Source organism: Glycine soja, chromosome 4, assembly GCF_004193775.1.
Source record: "Glycine soja cultivar W05 chromosome 4, ASM419377v2, whole genome shotgun sequence".
NCBI classification, from domain to species: Eukaryota; Viridiplantae; Streptophyta; class Magnoliopsida; order Fabales; family Fabaceae; genus Glycine; species Glycine soja.
In genome coordinates, this window is record NC_041005.1 from 16,316,798 (window position 1) to 16,332,642 (window position 15,845).

Below are 15,845 nucleotides of genomic sequence, written 5' to 3' on the forward strand. Positions count from 1 at the left end.
ACTAATTATTTTTGTAATCAATTTTTGCACCTTAATTTACAATATTTATTATTTATTGAAGAAAGAAATTATAAAATACTTAATGTTATTTTAACACAGAATAAGTAATAAAAAAAATTTATAATAAATATTATAAAAAAATACAAACTAATTTCTCTAAGATTGCAACAAGGACATGGTAATAATGATTGTTGACTAAATTCTATGACGGTAATTTTGACGCAGTAATTACGACGGTTACTCATTTTTCTCATTAGACGTGTATGTGAATCAGTAAATTCTCTCGCACTGCGTTTCACCTGATCCCTTGACTGAAACAGACTGAACCTTTTCTTTTCCGCGTTTGGTCTTCGAGAAAGTGAAAACTCAGAATTTTCTCGTCATTTTTCCCGAGAAAACCCTAACCATTCCAATGTGCTATCGCAATTCCCTCTCTGCACTCCGATGAAGGGCCGCTGCATTTTGATTCCGTGATCTGATTGGCGATTGGGATTCAATCTTCATCAATCCGATTTTGTTGTTATTGATTTCTTCTCTGCATTTTCTCACTCTTATTCAGTTCTTGTTTTCTTTTAGCTGATTTCTTGAATTTGAACTTGACAATAACATTTTTTTTTTCTTGAGGTAAAGCAAAGTGCGCAATGTTTTACTTCTGTAATCACATTTTTGCGTCTTTTGTTTTTTTTTTATTGTGTTATATTTTAATTTGAGCTAAACATTTTCTTCTTATTTTATTGAGGTAAAGGAAAGTGCACACTCTTTACTTTAGTTATCACATTTTTGTGTTTTATGTTTTTTTAATGTGTTGTATTTTAATTTGAGATAAGCATTTTCTTCTTATTTTGTTGGGGTAAAAGAATGTGCACACTGTTTATTTCAGTAATCACATTTTTTTTAATGTGTAGTGTTTTAATTTAAGCTAAGCATTATCTTCTTATTTTGTCGTGATAAAGGAAAATGCACATTCTTTACTTTAGCAGTCACATTTTTGTGTTTCTTTTTTTTTTTTATTAATGTGCTGTATTTTAATTTGAGGTATACATTTTCTTCTTGTATTGTTGTGGTAAAGGAAGGTGCACACTTTTTACTTTAGTAATCACATTTTTGTGTTTTCTGTTTGTTGTTGATGTGTTTTATTTTTTCTATAGAGTAAATGAACTTGTGTTAACTAGTGTGTGAAAGTGATATTTGCTGAGCTAGCATTTTTGTTTGATGACACTGATTTGTAAGAGTATCCAAGGAGTAGAATGAGTGAATATCGTTTTATGGTTAATATGGTGAAAGCGGATGGAGTAGCAGTTTGGACAATTTGTGGTTTGATTTTTGAATTTACTTTTGTAGGAAATAACTGGATAGTTAGATAAACAATGCTTGATTGTAGAGGACAATGTGAGGGATATGTATTTGCCTATGTAGCTATAAGCAGGCATTTGGTGTAACTTCATGTTGGAACTTCAGCTTATTGTGTTAGGTGTTAGTTTTCAAATGGGCTTCTTGTTAATCTTATAGTTTTTTAGATTTGGTTGTTTATAAAATGTGGTCTGTTTACTTCATGTTGCATCCATGGTGTTCACAAATTCCGATCTTCTGTACCCAAATCTGTTTTGAAATGTAAAAATGCTCACTCTCTGTTCTTCAATTCTCTTTGCTCATTGAGGATTCTTGCTTGTCTCCAACAAATAAAGGATTTTACTGGGCAGTTTGCTCTGCTACCTTAGTAATTATGGGAACCAATGCCAAAATCTGTGGCTGGAAAAGTTGTTTTTGTTTGGACGCCAGAGCATTTTGAGGACTTGCTCATTGGAGAAATCCACCAGTGAAGCTTTGACTGCTCTTGTTTGATTTATAGAGCTCGTTTGCTGGTTCTTTCAAAACCGTGTGAGCAAAAATATAAAAAGGGACAGATAAGATAATATCTCTAACTTAGAATTCTAGAAATTATATGCGCATTACTAGGAATGGGGGTAAAACTCAATAATTAAGGATGCTGTTTTCTGCACATCAAAGATAGCACAACCAATGAAACAATCTAGAGAAAAAACGCATAGAGGAACCATAAACATAACACTATTCAACATGAAGTTTTCTGCGTGAATTAAATGCTCCAAAGGATGCATCATGTATAACCTGAATTCTTCCACATAAAGTGAGATTTACTTTGAAGAAGACTTTCTTCTGGCTGAATGCATGTTTGGCTGAAGTTTAATCCGATACTTGATTTTCCATGTTTTACAAATTTGTGCTCACTATTTAGAGTTATTTTCTATACTTTATTTTACACTATCCAAGCAAAACTCTGTCTTCAAATTTATTTATTTATTTTGAATACTTTCCACTCATAAGTAATTGTACACACCCTCAAAAAAAAAAAAAAAAGAAGTAATTGTTCACTAATAAACACATCTTAAAATCTATGAACCAAATAACCAAACTGTTTTTGACTTTGTGATTATTGATATTACATTATGCATTTACTTTTTTTTTTCTTCTGTAATTTTTTTATTAATTGCATGGTTCATATTATCTTCGAGTAAATGAGGATAATATTATAATTTAAAATGTATGCTGTTTTGAATGAAAAACAAAATATATTTAACAGTGTATTGGATTATGTATTTTCTGTAGAAATGGAGTGCTATGATCTGCAAAGACAAAGAAGGGATATGAAAAAGAAAGGAAGGAATGTTGTGTGGTCAATTGCGATGGACAAGTGTCTGATTGAAGCCCTGGCAGCTCAGGCAAGAAGTGGAAACAAAATTGACAAATGTTTCAATGAAAATGCATACATGGCTGCCTGTGTTGCGGTAAACACTTGCTTCAACTTGAATTTGAATAATCAGAAAGTTATCAACCGGTTGAAAACAATTAAGAAGAGGTATAAAGTAATAAAAGATATCCTAAGTCAGAATGGTTTCTGGTGGAACCCAAATACAGAGATGATTGAGTGTGACAGTGATGAGATTTGGAAGAATTATGTTGCTGTAAGTAATGTTTCATTTTTCTCCACTCTTGTATGTGTATGAATTTATGTAAAATACCTATCATGGTGTTCTTTAATTTAATGAATAGGCACATCCCGATGCGAAAGGATTCCATGGAAAGCAGATAGAGATATATGATGAACTTAAATTGTTTGCGGTAATTATCAAGCCCCAAGTCATTGGGCTAAGATGAAGAGTGGAACTCAGCTAATGGACATGAAGAATTGTGACAATGAATCAGCCTCCTTTGTTTCTCCCAATTCAGAAGACATGAGTGGTACAGATGGAACTGAATCATACACTGCAACTCCAGAATTAGGCCAGATGCTAGATGGTTTTCAAGAGCCTCCTGTACCTCAGATGCTCTTCAGGAAGCATTGATGACAGTAGCATCAAGCATCCGACATTTGGTTGATGCCATGGAGCAAAGCAAATGCTCATTTGATGCAAGTGAGCTATTACAGGCTGTGATGGAGATATGGGTTGGAAGAGGGTAAACAGATGTATGCATTTGAATATTTAAATGCTGATCCTGCCAAAGCCAGAGCCTTCCTCACATACAATGCTAGGATGAGAAAGACATATCTGTTTAGACAGTTCTGGTGGTGGAGGTGAGGGTGATCAGTGTTGAAAGTTTTTGGTGTATAGATTATTGGGGACTATGTTTTGCAGATGTTCTGTTTTTTGGGCAATTTTTTGTTGATGTGTTGTTAGGATAATTGAATGTATAGGCTCCAAACAGTGATAGGAGATAGCCACATGCCAGAGACATTAGAAACATGGTCTCTTCCAAGTACTCATGGTCATTTGAAAGCAGGCAAAATAGATGAAAAGCTGTGCGCACACACATGTAATATACAAAGCAAAATATAGTGCCTTGGTTACTACTAAAATGAAAAAAGAAAAGAAAAGAAAATTCGAATGAGTCTTATTTGAATTTTATCCATTCTTTGTGTTTTATTAGCCTATGATCACATGAAAGGATATGATCGATTGATTCACCAGTAATCCCCACAAGAACAGCTTCCATTCTTAAAATGATGAAACCTACGTAAATCACGAACTATAATTTCTCTCCCTGTCACAAGTGAAATGTACTTAGTGGTATCATGGCAATCACCACAAACTCTAAGATTTTTTCTAATGTGTAATGTTGTGCCAGGGCTTGTATTCAGAAGTCCAAATGCAATAGCAAGCCTTTCACTATGGCTACTGAGCAATTGTTTCTTCACGTCTTCTTCCACATCATGAATTGAATCGGGGTCAGGTACATAACCTGCAGCTTTTATCTCATCTCCAAGAGTCTCAAGAAAAGCATAAATTGTTTTGGATTCTGGATGATTAGTACTTCCTGAGTAGAATGTATGAATTTCATTTCTCAACTCCACCCAACTGCAGCCTGGAGTTTTGTGGAGCCCCTTATCTTCCATGGCTGTTCTCACCTTGTCTACTTTATCCCACATTGAATTAGAGGCATAAATATTGGCAAGCAACACATGATACCCTCCCTCATCGGGGTCTAACTTAAATAGTTTGTGTGCAGCCTTCTCTCCCAATTCTACATTTTTATGGATTTTGCAAGCACCCAACATTGCACCTAGAACAGAAATCCCTGGTTTGATGGGCATCTCTTGGATGAAATTCCAAGCATCATCTAGCCGGCCAGCACGACCAAGGAGATCAACCATGGCACTATAGTGATCCATAGTAGGCTCCAAGTAATAATCTTCCTGCATGCTTTTGAAGAGCAAGAGACCTTCTTCCACAAAACCTGAGTGACTACAAGCTGAAATTACAGACAAAAATGTTATATCATTTGGCTTAACAGCTCCCTTCTGCATCTCATTGAAGAGATCTAGAGTTTCTTTCCCTACGCCATGTGTCCCATATCCATCTATCATTGCATTCCATGTTATCACATGTCTCTCTTGCATCATGTCGAAAAGCTTTCTTGCAGTTTTGATGGCTCCACATTTTGCATACATGTCCACAAGAGCAGTGGAAACAAAGACATTGTTGTCCATACAAGTTCTTACTGCAAGTCCATGAATCCACTTAGCCTGGCGGTTGACTGAGAAATCTGCAAGAGCAGTAATTACACCAACTAAAGTAAAACAATCAAGTTTAATGCCTTGAGATTGCATCATACAGAATAGATTTAAAGCCTCCTTCACACACCCATTTTGTGCGTAGCCTAATATCATGGCATTCCAAGTGACATTTGTTTTCTCCAAATTGTTAAATATCGAGGCTGCTATATCAACTCTCTTGCATTTAGAATACATGGATATTAAAGAGTTCATTACTGACACATTAGAATCAAGTTTCAGCTTGTCCAATAATTTATGAACAAACCACCCTCTTTCAAGATCACCCAAATTAGCGCAAGCAAGTAAAACTCCCATCATTGTAACACGTGTAGGTACCTCCCCTTCATCCAACATCTTTAGAAAAGTTGCAAAGGCTTCTTCAGATTCACCATTTTGGGCACAACCATCAATCATGGTATTCCATGAAACAACAGTCTTACTCCTCATCCCCTTAAAAACCAACCTTGCAATCCTTGCAGACCCACATTTGAAGTACATATCAAGAAGTGCATTTGTAACATTAACCAGTGATTCAAATCCTGATCTGAAAGCATAACCATGAATAGACCTTCCAATTCTCAAAGCCTTCATATCTGCAACCGCCGGTAAAATACTGACCAACGTGACAGAATCAGGCTTTTGGCCAGCTTCCTGCATCTGCAAAACCAACTGCAATGCTCTCTTTGCATGTCCATTCTGTGCATATCCTGCAACCAATGTTGTCCAAGAAACCAAATCCTTATGCTGCATTCTCTCGAACATCTTATACGCATTATCAATCTGCCTACACTTGGCATATAAACTCATAACAGCAGTCATGACAAACAAATTGGACTCAAACCCATTAGTTATGATCAGTCCATGAATCTCTCTACCCTTTTTGAGGTCCAAATTCTCTCCACACAATTGCAACAGGCAAGCATAATCACCCACAACAAGTCTAACCTCATCACACATCATCCTAAGGAAGAAGCGCAAGGCATCACCTAAACTCGAGTTTTTTGCATACCCTTTTAGCATAATGTGGTAAAGCACATCGAGCTTGAGCTCAACATGCTCAAAGACACGAGCTGCTTCACTATTGCTGCCAAATTTACAGAACAAGCTGATAACCTTCGTCTGAAACAAGTGCTCATTGTAGAAACCGTTTTTGATGATAAAGGGAAGGATTTGATAAAGCTCCTTCTTAGAAGTGCAGTTTTCTAAGAGTACAACTGAAGGGTGCCTATGGCTATATACTCGGGTAGGAATGGAATTACTTTGGTAGAAAGAGGTTGTTGTTGTGGTAGTTTTGGAGTACTTTGTGTTGGTATTTGTGTTGGCCCCAAAGGGTAAAGGGCATAGAGCAAAGAGCTGCATGTTCATTCTTGTTCTATCTGTCTATCTTTTGATTCAATAAAAAAAAAGTACCAAGTTCTTTGGATTCATAATTTGTAACCAAACAATTGAACCTTATGTGCATGAAACCATGGTATTAGTCCCTAAAAGTCACGTGGATAGTGTTTGAGTTGGTGGACGCGCACATAGTTAGCACTTCAAGTGCTTTCATGCATGAAAAGAGACACCACAAATGGAGTAGTTGACTTGACAAGACATGTTCAAGGATCGCAATTAGTCAAATTTCCAAAATCGTTTCTTATTTCAATTTTCTTCTGTCTGTGTTTCACTGCTTTCTTTCTCCATAAATAAGTGAAAACTGAAAACCACAGCTTCCATTCATTCATTGATGTGTTGATAATGAGTGGTGGATATTGGCTTGAGTTCGGATAGTCAAAGGTTATCTTCACAAGAGTACCTAAGTTGTAGTAGTATAATTGGATGGACCAAATAATAGATGCATGTGGAGATGAGTTTTGATTTTATGAAAAAGAGATATTTGCTTCACCTTAACAATTAATAAAAGGGGGAAAAATTGTTATTCACAATTAATAGATGCATGTAGAGGGTTGAATCTAATTATCACTCGCGTCACACCTTGTAAGTAAAATGTTTTTCTTTTTCTTTTTTAAAGACCCTTGTTGACCATTATAGTGACCTTAATTGTAGAATTACCGGCAATCACTGATGATTGGCTGATAGGAAGACTTACACCAATTTTCAACTACCAAATACGAATCCATCAATGGTTATATTGTTAAAAAAAATAGATTTTGTTTCACCTTTTCAAATACTTTTGTTAATTACCAAATTCTAAAGTATACAAAAATTACCTATAGCTTAACAATCGATAACAACAGTGTCACAGTTAGCTTTTTTTTTTTTCATTCATGTCAACCTTAATTACCACGTCGATAAATCATGTCAACCTTTACCAATAATTAAACGGTTGATAAATATGTTTTTCTAACTTTTTTTATTCAAAATCAATTAGTGATATCCTAATCCTTAATAATTTACAATGGATTAATATATCATTGTCGTTTCTTAAATCCTAATTATCCTGGGATAAATATCAACTTCTTCACTTATTAAGTCGACATTGTCTCTTTAGGACAATATTAACTTGGAAGCAACTATTCCAAGATAAATATCAACTTTACACGTCATGAACACTTGGCACAAAACATACACACATAAAGACCGACTTAAGCATTACAAGTCAACTACAGGATTAAGAAGCCAACTTAAATAAGAAACGCCCTAATGGCAAGCCAATTCTAGGCATATTTGATGTAACCCTCAAAATAGGATACTTAACACAAATACTTATATAAGCCATGTGGATGGTAACACCACAGAGGCATACACTATAAATATGTTTAATATAATCACATGGGAAAAAACAACACAATTTCAATACTGCAAGTATTCTCAAACTCTCTTATTTCTCTTTCACATTCTTTCTTTCTCATGCAATCTGTCCAACACTGCACGAGCCAAATCACACTCCGTGTCTAACACCATAACATTAATTGAAACAACAAATAAAAGAGAAAATAATACTTTGGACATAGCAGATGCAAACATGTTGGCAAGCAATACATGATACGCACCATCATTTGGGTCTAACTCAAATAGTTCGTCTGCAGCCTTCTCACCCAATTCTACATTTTTATGGATTCTGCAAGCACCTAGCATTGCAACTAAAACAGTAATTCCTGGTTTGACAGGCATCATATCCTGGATGAATTTCCAAGCATCAACTAGACTGCTAGCACGACCAAGGAGATCAACCATGGCACCATAGTGATCCATTGCAGGTTCCAAACCATAGTTTTCCTTCATGCTTTCAAAGTAGTAGAGGCCTTCTTCCATTAAATCCGAGTGACTACAAGCTGCGATAACAGAGAGAAATATTACTTCATTTGGCTTAACAGATCCCTTCTGCATTTGATTGAAGAGATTCAGAGCTTCTTTTTCGTGGCCATGTGTTCCATATCCATCTATCATTGCATTCCATGTTATCACATGTCATTCTTGCATCATGCCAAAAAGCTTTCTTGCAGTTTGAATGGCTCCGCATTTTGCATATGTATCAATGAGTGCTGCGCAGACAAAGACATTCTTGTCCATCAAAGTTCTTATAGCAAGTCCATGAATCCACCTAGCTTGGCGGGTGACTGATAAATCCGCAAGAGCAATAATTACGCTCACTAATGTGAAGGAATCAGGTTTGATGTCATGAGATTGCATCTCACAGAATAGATTTAAAGCTTCATTTACACATCCATTATGTGCATAACCTAATATCATGGCAATCCATGTGACGGTTGTTTCCTGTTTTAAATTATGGAACACTGAGGCCGCAATGTTAACCATCATACACTTTGAATACATGGATATTATAGAATTCATTACTGACACATCAAAAGTAAGTTTCTTCTCATCCAACAATCTATGAACAAACCTCCCTCATTCAAGATCACCTAAATTAGCACAAGCATGTAAAGCTCCCATCATACTAACATTTGTTGGTTCCACCCCTTCATCCAACATCTTCAAAAATGTTGCAAATGCTTCCTCAGATTCGCCATTTTGCTCATAGCCATTGATCATCGTATTCCAAGAAACAACATTTCTGCTACAGCTACTCATCCCCTTAAACATGAACCTCGCATTCCTGACAGACCCACATTTAAAGTACATATCCAGCATCGCTGTTGCAACATTAGCCATAGATTCAAACCCAACACTGAAAGCATAATTGTGAATAGACCTTCCGATCCTCAAAGCCTTCACATCTGCAACAGCAGGCAAAACACTGACCAATGTGATGGAATCCGACTTCTGGCCAGCCTCCTGCATCTGCAAAACCACCTACACAGCCCTCCTGATGAACTAGTTCTATGCATACCCTACCACCACCGTGTTCCACGAAACTGAGTCCCTTTGCGGTATTCTCTCAAACATCTTGCACGCATCCTCGATCTGCCTACACTTGGAATACAAATTCACCACAGATGTCATGGCAAACAAACTGGACCGAAACCCATTAGTTATCACCATCCCATGAATCTCCCTCCCCCTCTTGAGCTCTAAATTCTCCCCACATAATAATGTAGCTCCATTGGAGCTTGAAGGTCTTGGATCTTCTTCATCAATTGAGCCATTTGCTTCTTGAATTTTAATGGCAGCGAAATAGAGAAGAAGAAGAGTTGAGAGGAGACACCACTGCAAGGAGAAGATGAATCAAAAAGAAGTTCACCACCATAGGAAGCCATGGATAAGAGCTTGAAGGTAGGAGAAGATGAGTGGAGGGAGAAGGAGAGAAGGAGCACGAAATTTTGTGCCTCAAAAGAGGTCTGAACTTTTAAGTGTAATTCTCAAATGATCAAAGTTCAAAAAATGCACACACATGGTCTCTATTTATAGCCTAAGTGTCACACAAAATTAGAGAAAAATTTGAATAGATATTCAAATTTTACTTGAACTTGAAATTGAATTTGTAGAGCCAAATTTTGGAGCCAAAATTTCACTAATTATGATTAGTGAATTTCTATGGTTCAGTCCACTAATCCAAGATCAAGTCCAAGATTTTCCACTAAGTGTGCTTAGGTGTCATGAGGCATGTAAAGCATGAAGGACATGCACAAAGTGTGACTATATGATGTGACAACGGGGTGTAGCAAGCAAATGCTCACCTCCCCCTCTAAAATTTAATTGGATTGGGCTTCTCCCAATTCAATTAAATTTATTTTCCAACACATACATCAAATATTCACTTAATGCATGTGAAATTACAAAACTACCCCTAATACAAAAACTAGTCTAGGTGCCCTAAAATACAAGGGCTAAAAAATCCTACATTTCTAAGGTACCCTACTTACATTATGGAGCCCTAAATACAAGGCCTAAAAATAATGAAATCTTAATCTAATATGTACAAAGATAAGTGGGCTCATACTTAGTCCATGAGCCTGAAATCTACCCTAAGGCTCATGAGAACCCTAGGGCCTTCTCTTGCATCTCTAGCTCAATCTTCTTGGAGTCTTCTATCCAATTCTCTTGGGGTGTAGGATTGCATCATTCTTTCCCCTTTGAAAAGGATTTGACCTCAAATCTAGAGGTTCTTGAAACTTAGGGATTCTTTCCTCAACACTTATAAAAAGAATTAAAACATATGTATTAGTGATGTTGGGTATGTTAGAGTAGGGTAAGGACTGAAAACCCTTTTCCTGGCCATCTAAGGATGCAACACAAGGTCTTACTATCCTTCTTTTTCTTTTGGTTTTCTAGTTTTTCTTCCTCATCCCTCTTATCTTTCATAGTTAGTTGATCTTTGACCACCTGTGAAGGTGTTTGAGGATGCAACACAAATTTAGTTCCAAGATGGATGAGGGTAACCTCATTAGTTAGGCCATTGTAAATGATCTTCCTATCAAATTGTCATGGTCTTCCTAAAAGAATATGCTCTGCCTCCATGGGAACTATATCACAATTAACTTCATCCTTATATGTCCTAATGGAGAAAGGTACCTCCACTTGTTGATTAACTATCATTTCCCCTTGTTCATTGAGCCATTGAAGTTTATAAGGTTTTGGGTGGGGAATGATAGTGAGGTTCAACTTGGAAACTAATCTTGTGCTACAACAATTGCAACAAGATCTACTATCCACAATGATAGAATAAGTTTTATCTAAAATTTTGCATCTTGTATGAAAGATGTTCTCTCTTTGGGATTGAGATAGATCACAAGATTGACCTCTAAGGAGCCTTCTAACCATTAGGAGGTCACCTTCTTCATGGGGGTAGACTTCCTCACTAGACTCTTCACCCCTTACTTCATCTTCACTTCCACTAGAGGAAGGGGAAGAAGTAGTCTCCTCTTGACTACTATAAATGTCTTGATCCCTCACAATCATGGTTTTCTTTGTGGGGCATTGAGAGACAATGTGACCTCCCCCAAGATATTTAAAGCATTTAATGTGGCTAGTCCTTTCTTGGGAACTAGTCTTAGGGGTGGATTTCTCTATGGTCTTACCCTTATCTTCCTTGGGTTTTGAAGGTGCAGCCCCCAAAATTCCTTGGGCTTGGTTCTTCCTTGGATAAGAGTGAAAGCCATAAGATTTTGAAGAAGGCTTTCTTTTAAGTTGTTGTTCCACTCTTATACAAAGTTGGACTAGCTCATCTAGGTCCCTATATGAAAGGAGTTCAACCTTATCCCTCACTTTCATATTAAGTCCACTAAGGAACCTAGCTATGCTTGTTCTTTCCTCCTCCCTAAGTCCAGCTCTTAAAAGGAGTAGTTCCATTTGTTGTCTATATTCTTCAACACTCATACTCCCTTGTCTAAGCCTTTGGAGCTTGTCCATAAGCTCCCTTTCATAGTAGGAGGGAATGTTCCTCTTCCTAAGGGCACTCTTAAGATAATTCCAATACTCTACTAGAGGATCCCCATGAATCCTTCGTTCCCTAACAAGGGAAGTCCACCAATAGAGGGCATACCCTTGAAAGCTAAGGGTAGCCAATGGAACTTTTCTCTCTTCGCTAATATAATGGCAAGCAAAGAGTTGTTCAACCTTCATTTCCCAATCTATGTAGGCCTCAACATTATCTTTTCCATGGAAATATGGGAGGCTAATGTTAACCTCTTGAGGCCTTCTATCCTTTTCTCTTCTTTGGGAATGATGTTTAGTATGTGAACTATGGTGCCCTCTATAATAGTCGCTAAGTTCTTCACTTTAACTCTTGCAAGAGTCATGACTACTATAGGAAGCATGTTTTTCTCTTTTCATTTCTTTCATTATTTTTCTTCTTTCTTCCTCTCTTATTTTCTCTCTTTCATCTTGACTTATTTCTTCCACTCTTTTTTTTTCCTTTTTCCTTTCTCTCTTGTTTTTCTTTCCACTACTTAAGGGATTTCAACTCATCTAATATCTTATACAAGGGGTCCTTAGGAGTAGAACCCTCACCATTAACACTAGATGAAGAATGAAGACTCATGTTGGTTCCTAAGTTGTGGTTCTTTCTTGCTGGGGGATTGAAAACAAAAGGTAAAAGAAACTATGGTTGAAACTAGCCAAAATAAACACTAAAAGAGGTGTGAAAGATAAGGTAAAAACTAATTGGTAAAAGGCAAGCTATCTAGGCGGTTTGACAATGGAAGGTAAAGGAAATAAACTATGAAAGTAAGCAAGAAATTAAAGTGCAAGAAATGTAAACTAGGCGGATCCTAAGAGTATTTGAATGACCTCATTTAAGGTTCCAAAAAAAACACTCACTATCCTAAGGGAAAATTGCCTAAAATTATTACACACAAATGGAAGTAGGGTGACCTATTAGAGGCTCTTATCATACTTCCAATGAAAGGCCTTTTTGTTACAAAATTTGAAAGCAAAGCAAATTGACAATTACAAAATTACAAAAAAAAAGTCTTAAATTTTGGTGGTTATTCTCTCTTTGGTGTTTCACTCAATTTGGAGTGCTTCTTAGCCTAATAGCTCTTAAGGTGGTTGGTCCCTTGCTTCTTGACTCAAATTCTTCAAGGGATGACACCAATCCTCCTTTCCAATTCCCTATATGACAACTCACAAACAAGGAAACAAAGAGACAAGCAATAATCAAAGACCAAAAAATGAAATGAAAGCTAAACCAATAGAGTTTTAACAAGATAAATTTTCAAGGATTATTCAATAATTAAAGCAATAAAAAGCATACAAAAACAAGCTAGGACTCAAAGAGAAACCTAGAATGGCTCTAGAGTAGAGTAAAAAGAAAAACTAAAAAAATAAGACTCAAGAAACCTCTAGTTTTGGAACTTGTTTTTACACTAATTTTCAATTGAAATTTTAGAACTAAGGTTTTCATAAAATAGGCACCAATTATAGAACAAATTTCGAGCCAAAACAACAAGCACACTTCCCTTTCACTTTTTTTTCCTGGACACTGATTTTCCTGCCAACTTGTGTGATTTTTAGTATTTTTTTCCTTTTATCCAAATCACTTGGTTCTTTTTTTATAATTTTGTTCCAGATGTTTAGAAAATTCAGTAAAACTTTCAGCTCAAAATTCGTAGTGACCAATTCCCATAAATTTATACAAGTTTGTATGTTCAAGCTGCCATCACCAGCGATTTCAACCTAGAAATCAAGAGTAGTGTTTATGTTGCTTAAGGCTTGGATACTTACAATTTATGTTTGCTTATGCTCAATTATCTTGAATAACACAATTCAAGAGAGCTTAAGACTTATTTTGATTCACCAATCCAGCCACAACTCAGCACCACAACTCAACTTCATCATAGGCATCATGTAGGAAACTTAGAAAACAAAAAAAAGTTCAACAACAAGATTACTTCTAGGAATTGATTTAGAACATGTTATGAACTAAATAACATGCATGAATTAGACTCAAAATTCAAAAGATAGGCTAAGAATGAAAAGAATACATGAACAAATGTATCTAGAATTCAATCAACCAAATAAAAATTCAACACAAACTTAGAACATAATGTGACAATTACTATGACTAAACATGACTCTAAGACAACATGGATTAAGTGATTTACACCTAGATTTTTGTGTCTTTTTTTCTAATCAATATTTTGGAAGAAAATTTAGATCTAAAGGTTCAGTAGAAGAATATTATGACTGAAAAATGATAGAACCTAAAATCAACATAAAAACATGATTCAAGAGTAGACCTACAAAATTTGAACCGTAGAAATACAAGAACAAATGTAGATCTAAGATTTAATCGGTTTATTTTTTTGAATCTACTCTAAACAACACTAAACCACAGGACAATGGAGGATATACATGGAGAATAAGATGAATAACAAGGAATTAAAGTGAATTGACCAAACAAAAAGATAGAGGAAGCAAAAGAACATCACCTAGATGAAGATGCTCTTGATACCACATGATGTAGCTCCATTGGAGCTTGTACGCCTTGGATCTTCTTCATCAATGGAGTCCTTTGCTTCTTGAATTTTAATGGCAGAGGAATGGAGAAGAAGAAGAAGAAGAGTTGAGAGGAGACGCCACTTCAAGGAGAAGATGAGTCAAGAAGAAGCTCACCACCATAGGAAGCCATGGATAAGAGCTTGAAGGTAGGAGAAGATGAGTGGAGGGAGAAGGAGAGAAGGAGCACGAAATTTTGTGCCGCAAAAGACGTCTGAAATTTGAAGTGTAATTCCCAAATGATCAAAGTTCAAAAAAATGCACACACATGGCCTCTATTTATAGCCTAAGTGTCACACAAAATTAGAGGAAAATTTGAATTTCTATTCAAATTTTACTTGAATTTGTGGAGCCAAATTTTGGAGCCAAAATTTCACTAATTATGATTAGTGAATTTTAGCTATGGTTCAACCCACTAATCCAAGATCAAGTCCAAGATTCTCCACTAAGTGTGCTTAGGTGTCATGAGGCATGTAAAGCATGAAGGACATGCACAAAGTGTGACTATATGATGTGACAATGGGGTGTAGCAAGCAAATGCTCACCTCCCCCTCTAAAATTTAATTGGATTGGGCTTCTCCCAATTCAATTAAATTTATTTTCCAACACACACATCAAATATTCACTTAATGCATGTGAAATTATAAAACTACCCCTGATACAAAAACTGGTCTAGGTGCCCTAAAATATAAGGGCTGAAAAATCCTACATTTCTAGGGTACCCTACCTACATTATGGAGTCCAAAATACAAGGCCCAAAAATAATGAAACATTAATCTAATATGAACAAAGATAAGTGGGCTCATACTTAGTTCATGGGTCCAAAATCTACCCTAAGGCACATGAGAACCCTAGGGTCTTCTCTTGCATCTCTGGCCCAATCTTTTTTTATTCTTCTATCCAATGCTCTTGGGGGGTAGGATTGCATCACATAAATACAAAAAATAAGTAAAATCATACACCACAGGCCTAACCTCGTCACACCTCATCCTCTCATAAAACCTCAGGGCATCTCGTAAAGTGCTCCATAGGCTCAAACAGACATGTTTCCTCAGTGACGCTGTTGAACTTGCATAAAAGGCTTATAAGCATGGTCTGGAACAAGTGCTCATTGTAGAAACCATTTTTGATGACGAGAGGGAGGATTTGGTTGTTTTTTATTTGTATAACAGAATATGAAAAAAAAATTTAATTTTTTATTTGGCTTAATTAAGTTTTTATATCTAGAATATAGGTTATTTTTATATTTCTACTAATATTCAATTTTTTTTCACCCAGGTATCTGAAAATTCTTTGCGTCCCCTGTCATTAGTTCGCATCCATTAAGTGATGACATGACAAACAGAGTGCTACATCATCACTCCTTGTCACTAAACACGTAGGCATAGATGTTCACGTCATTATTTTTTGTTTTTTAATTTTAAAAAAAATG

General features: G+C 36.1%; 1 protein-coding gene and 2 pseudogenes across 1 annotated transcript; 1 reads left to right on the forward strand and 2 right to left on the reverse strand.

Moving 5' to 3' along the window:
- Positions 1 to 268: 268 nt before the first annotated feature.
- Positions 269 to 3,910, forward strand: LOC114409442 (annotated as a pseudogene).
- On the reverse strand, positions 3,764 to 6,690 carry LOC114409441 (pentatricopeptide repeat-containing protein At1g11290, chloroplastic-like). The gene has a single exon (XM_028372907.1). The coding sequence runs from the start codon at positions 6,434 to 6,436 to the stop codon at positions 3,980 to 3,982; it is 2,457 nt and encodes an 818-aa protein (XP_028228708.1). The 5' UTR covers positions 6,437 to 6,690; the 3' UTR covers positions 3,764 to 3,979.
- Positions 6,691 to 7,727: 1,037 nt separating this feature from the next.
- On the reverse strand, positions 7,728 to 15,559 carry LOC114408129 (annotated as a pseudogene).
- Positions 15,560 to 15,845: the final 286 nt, after the last annotated feature.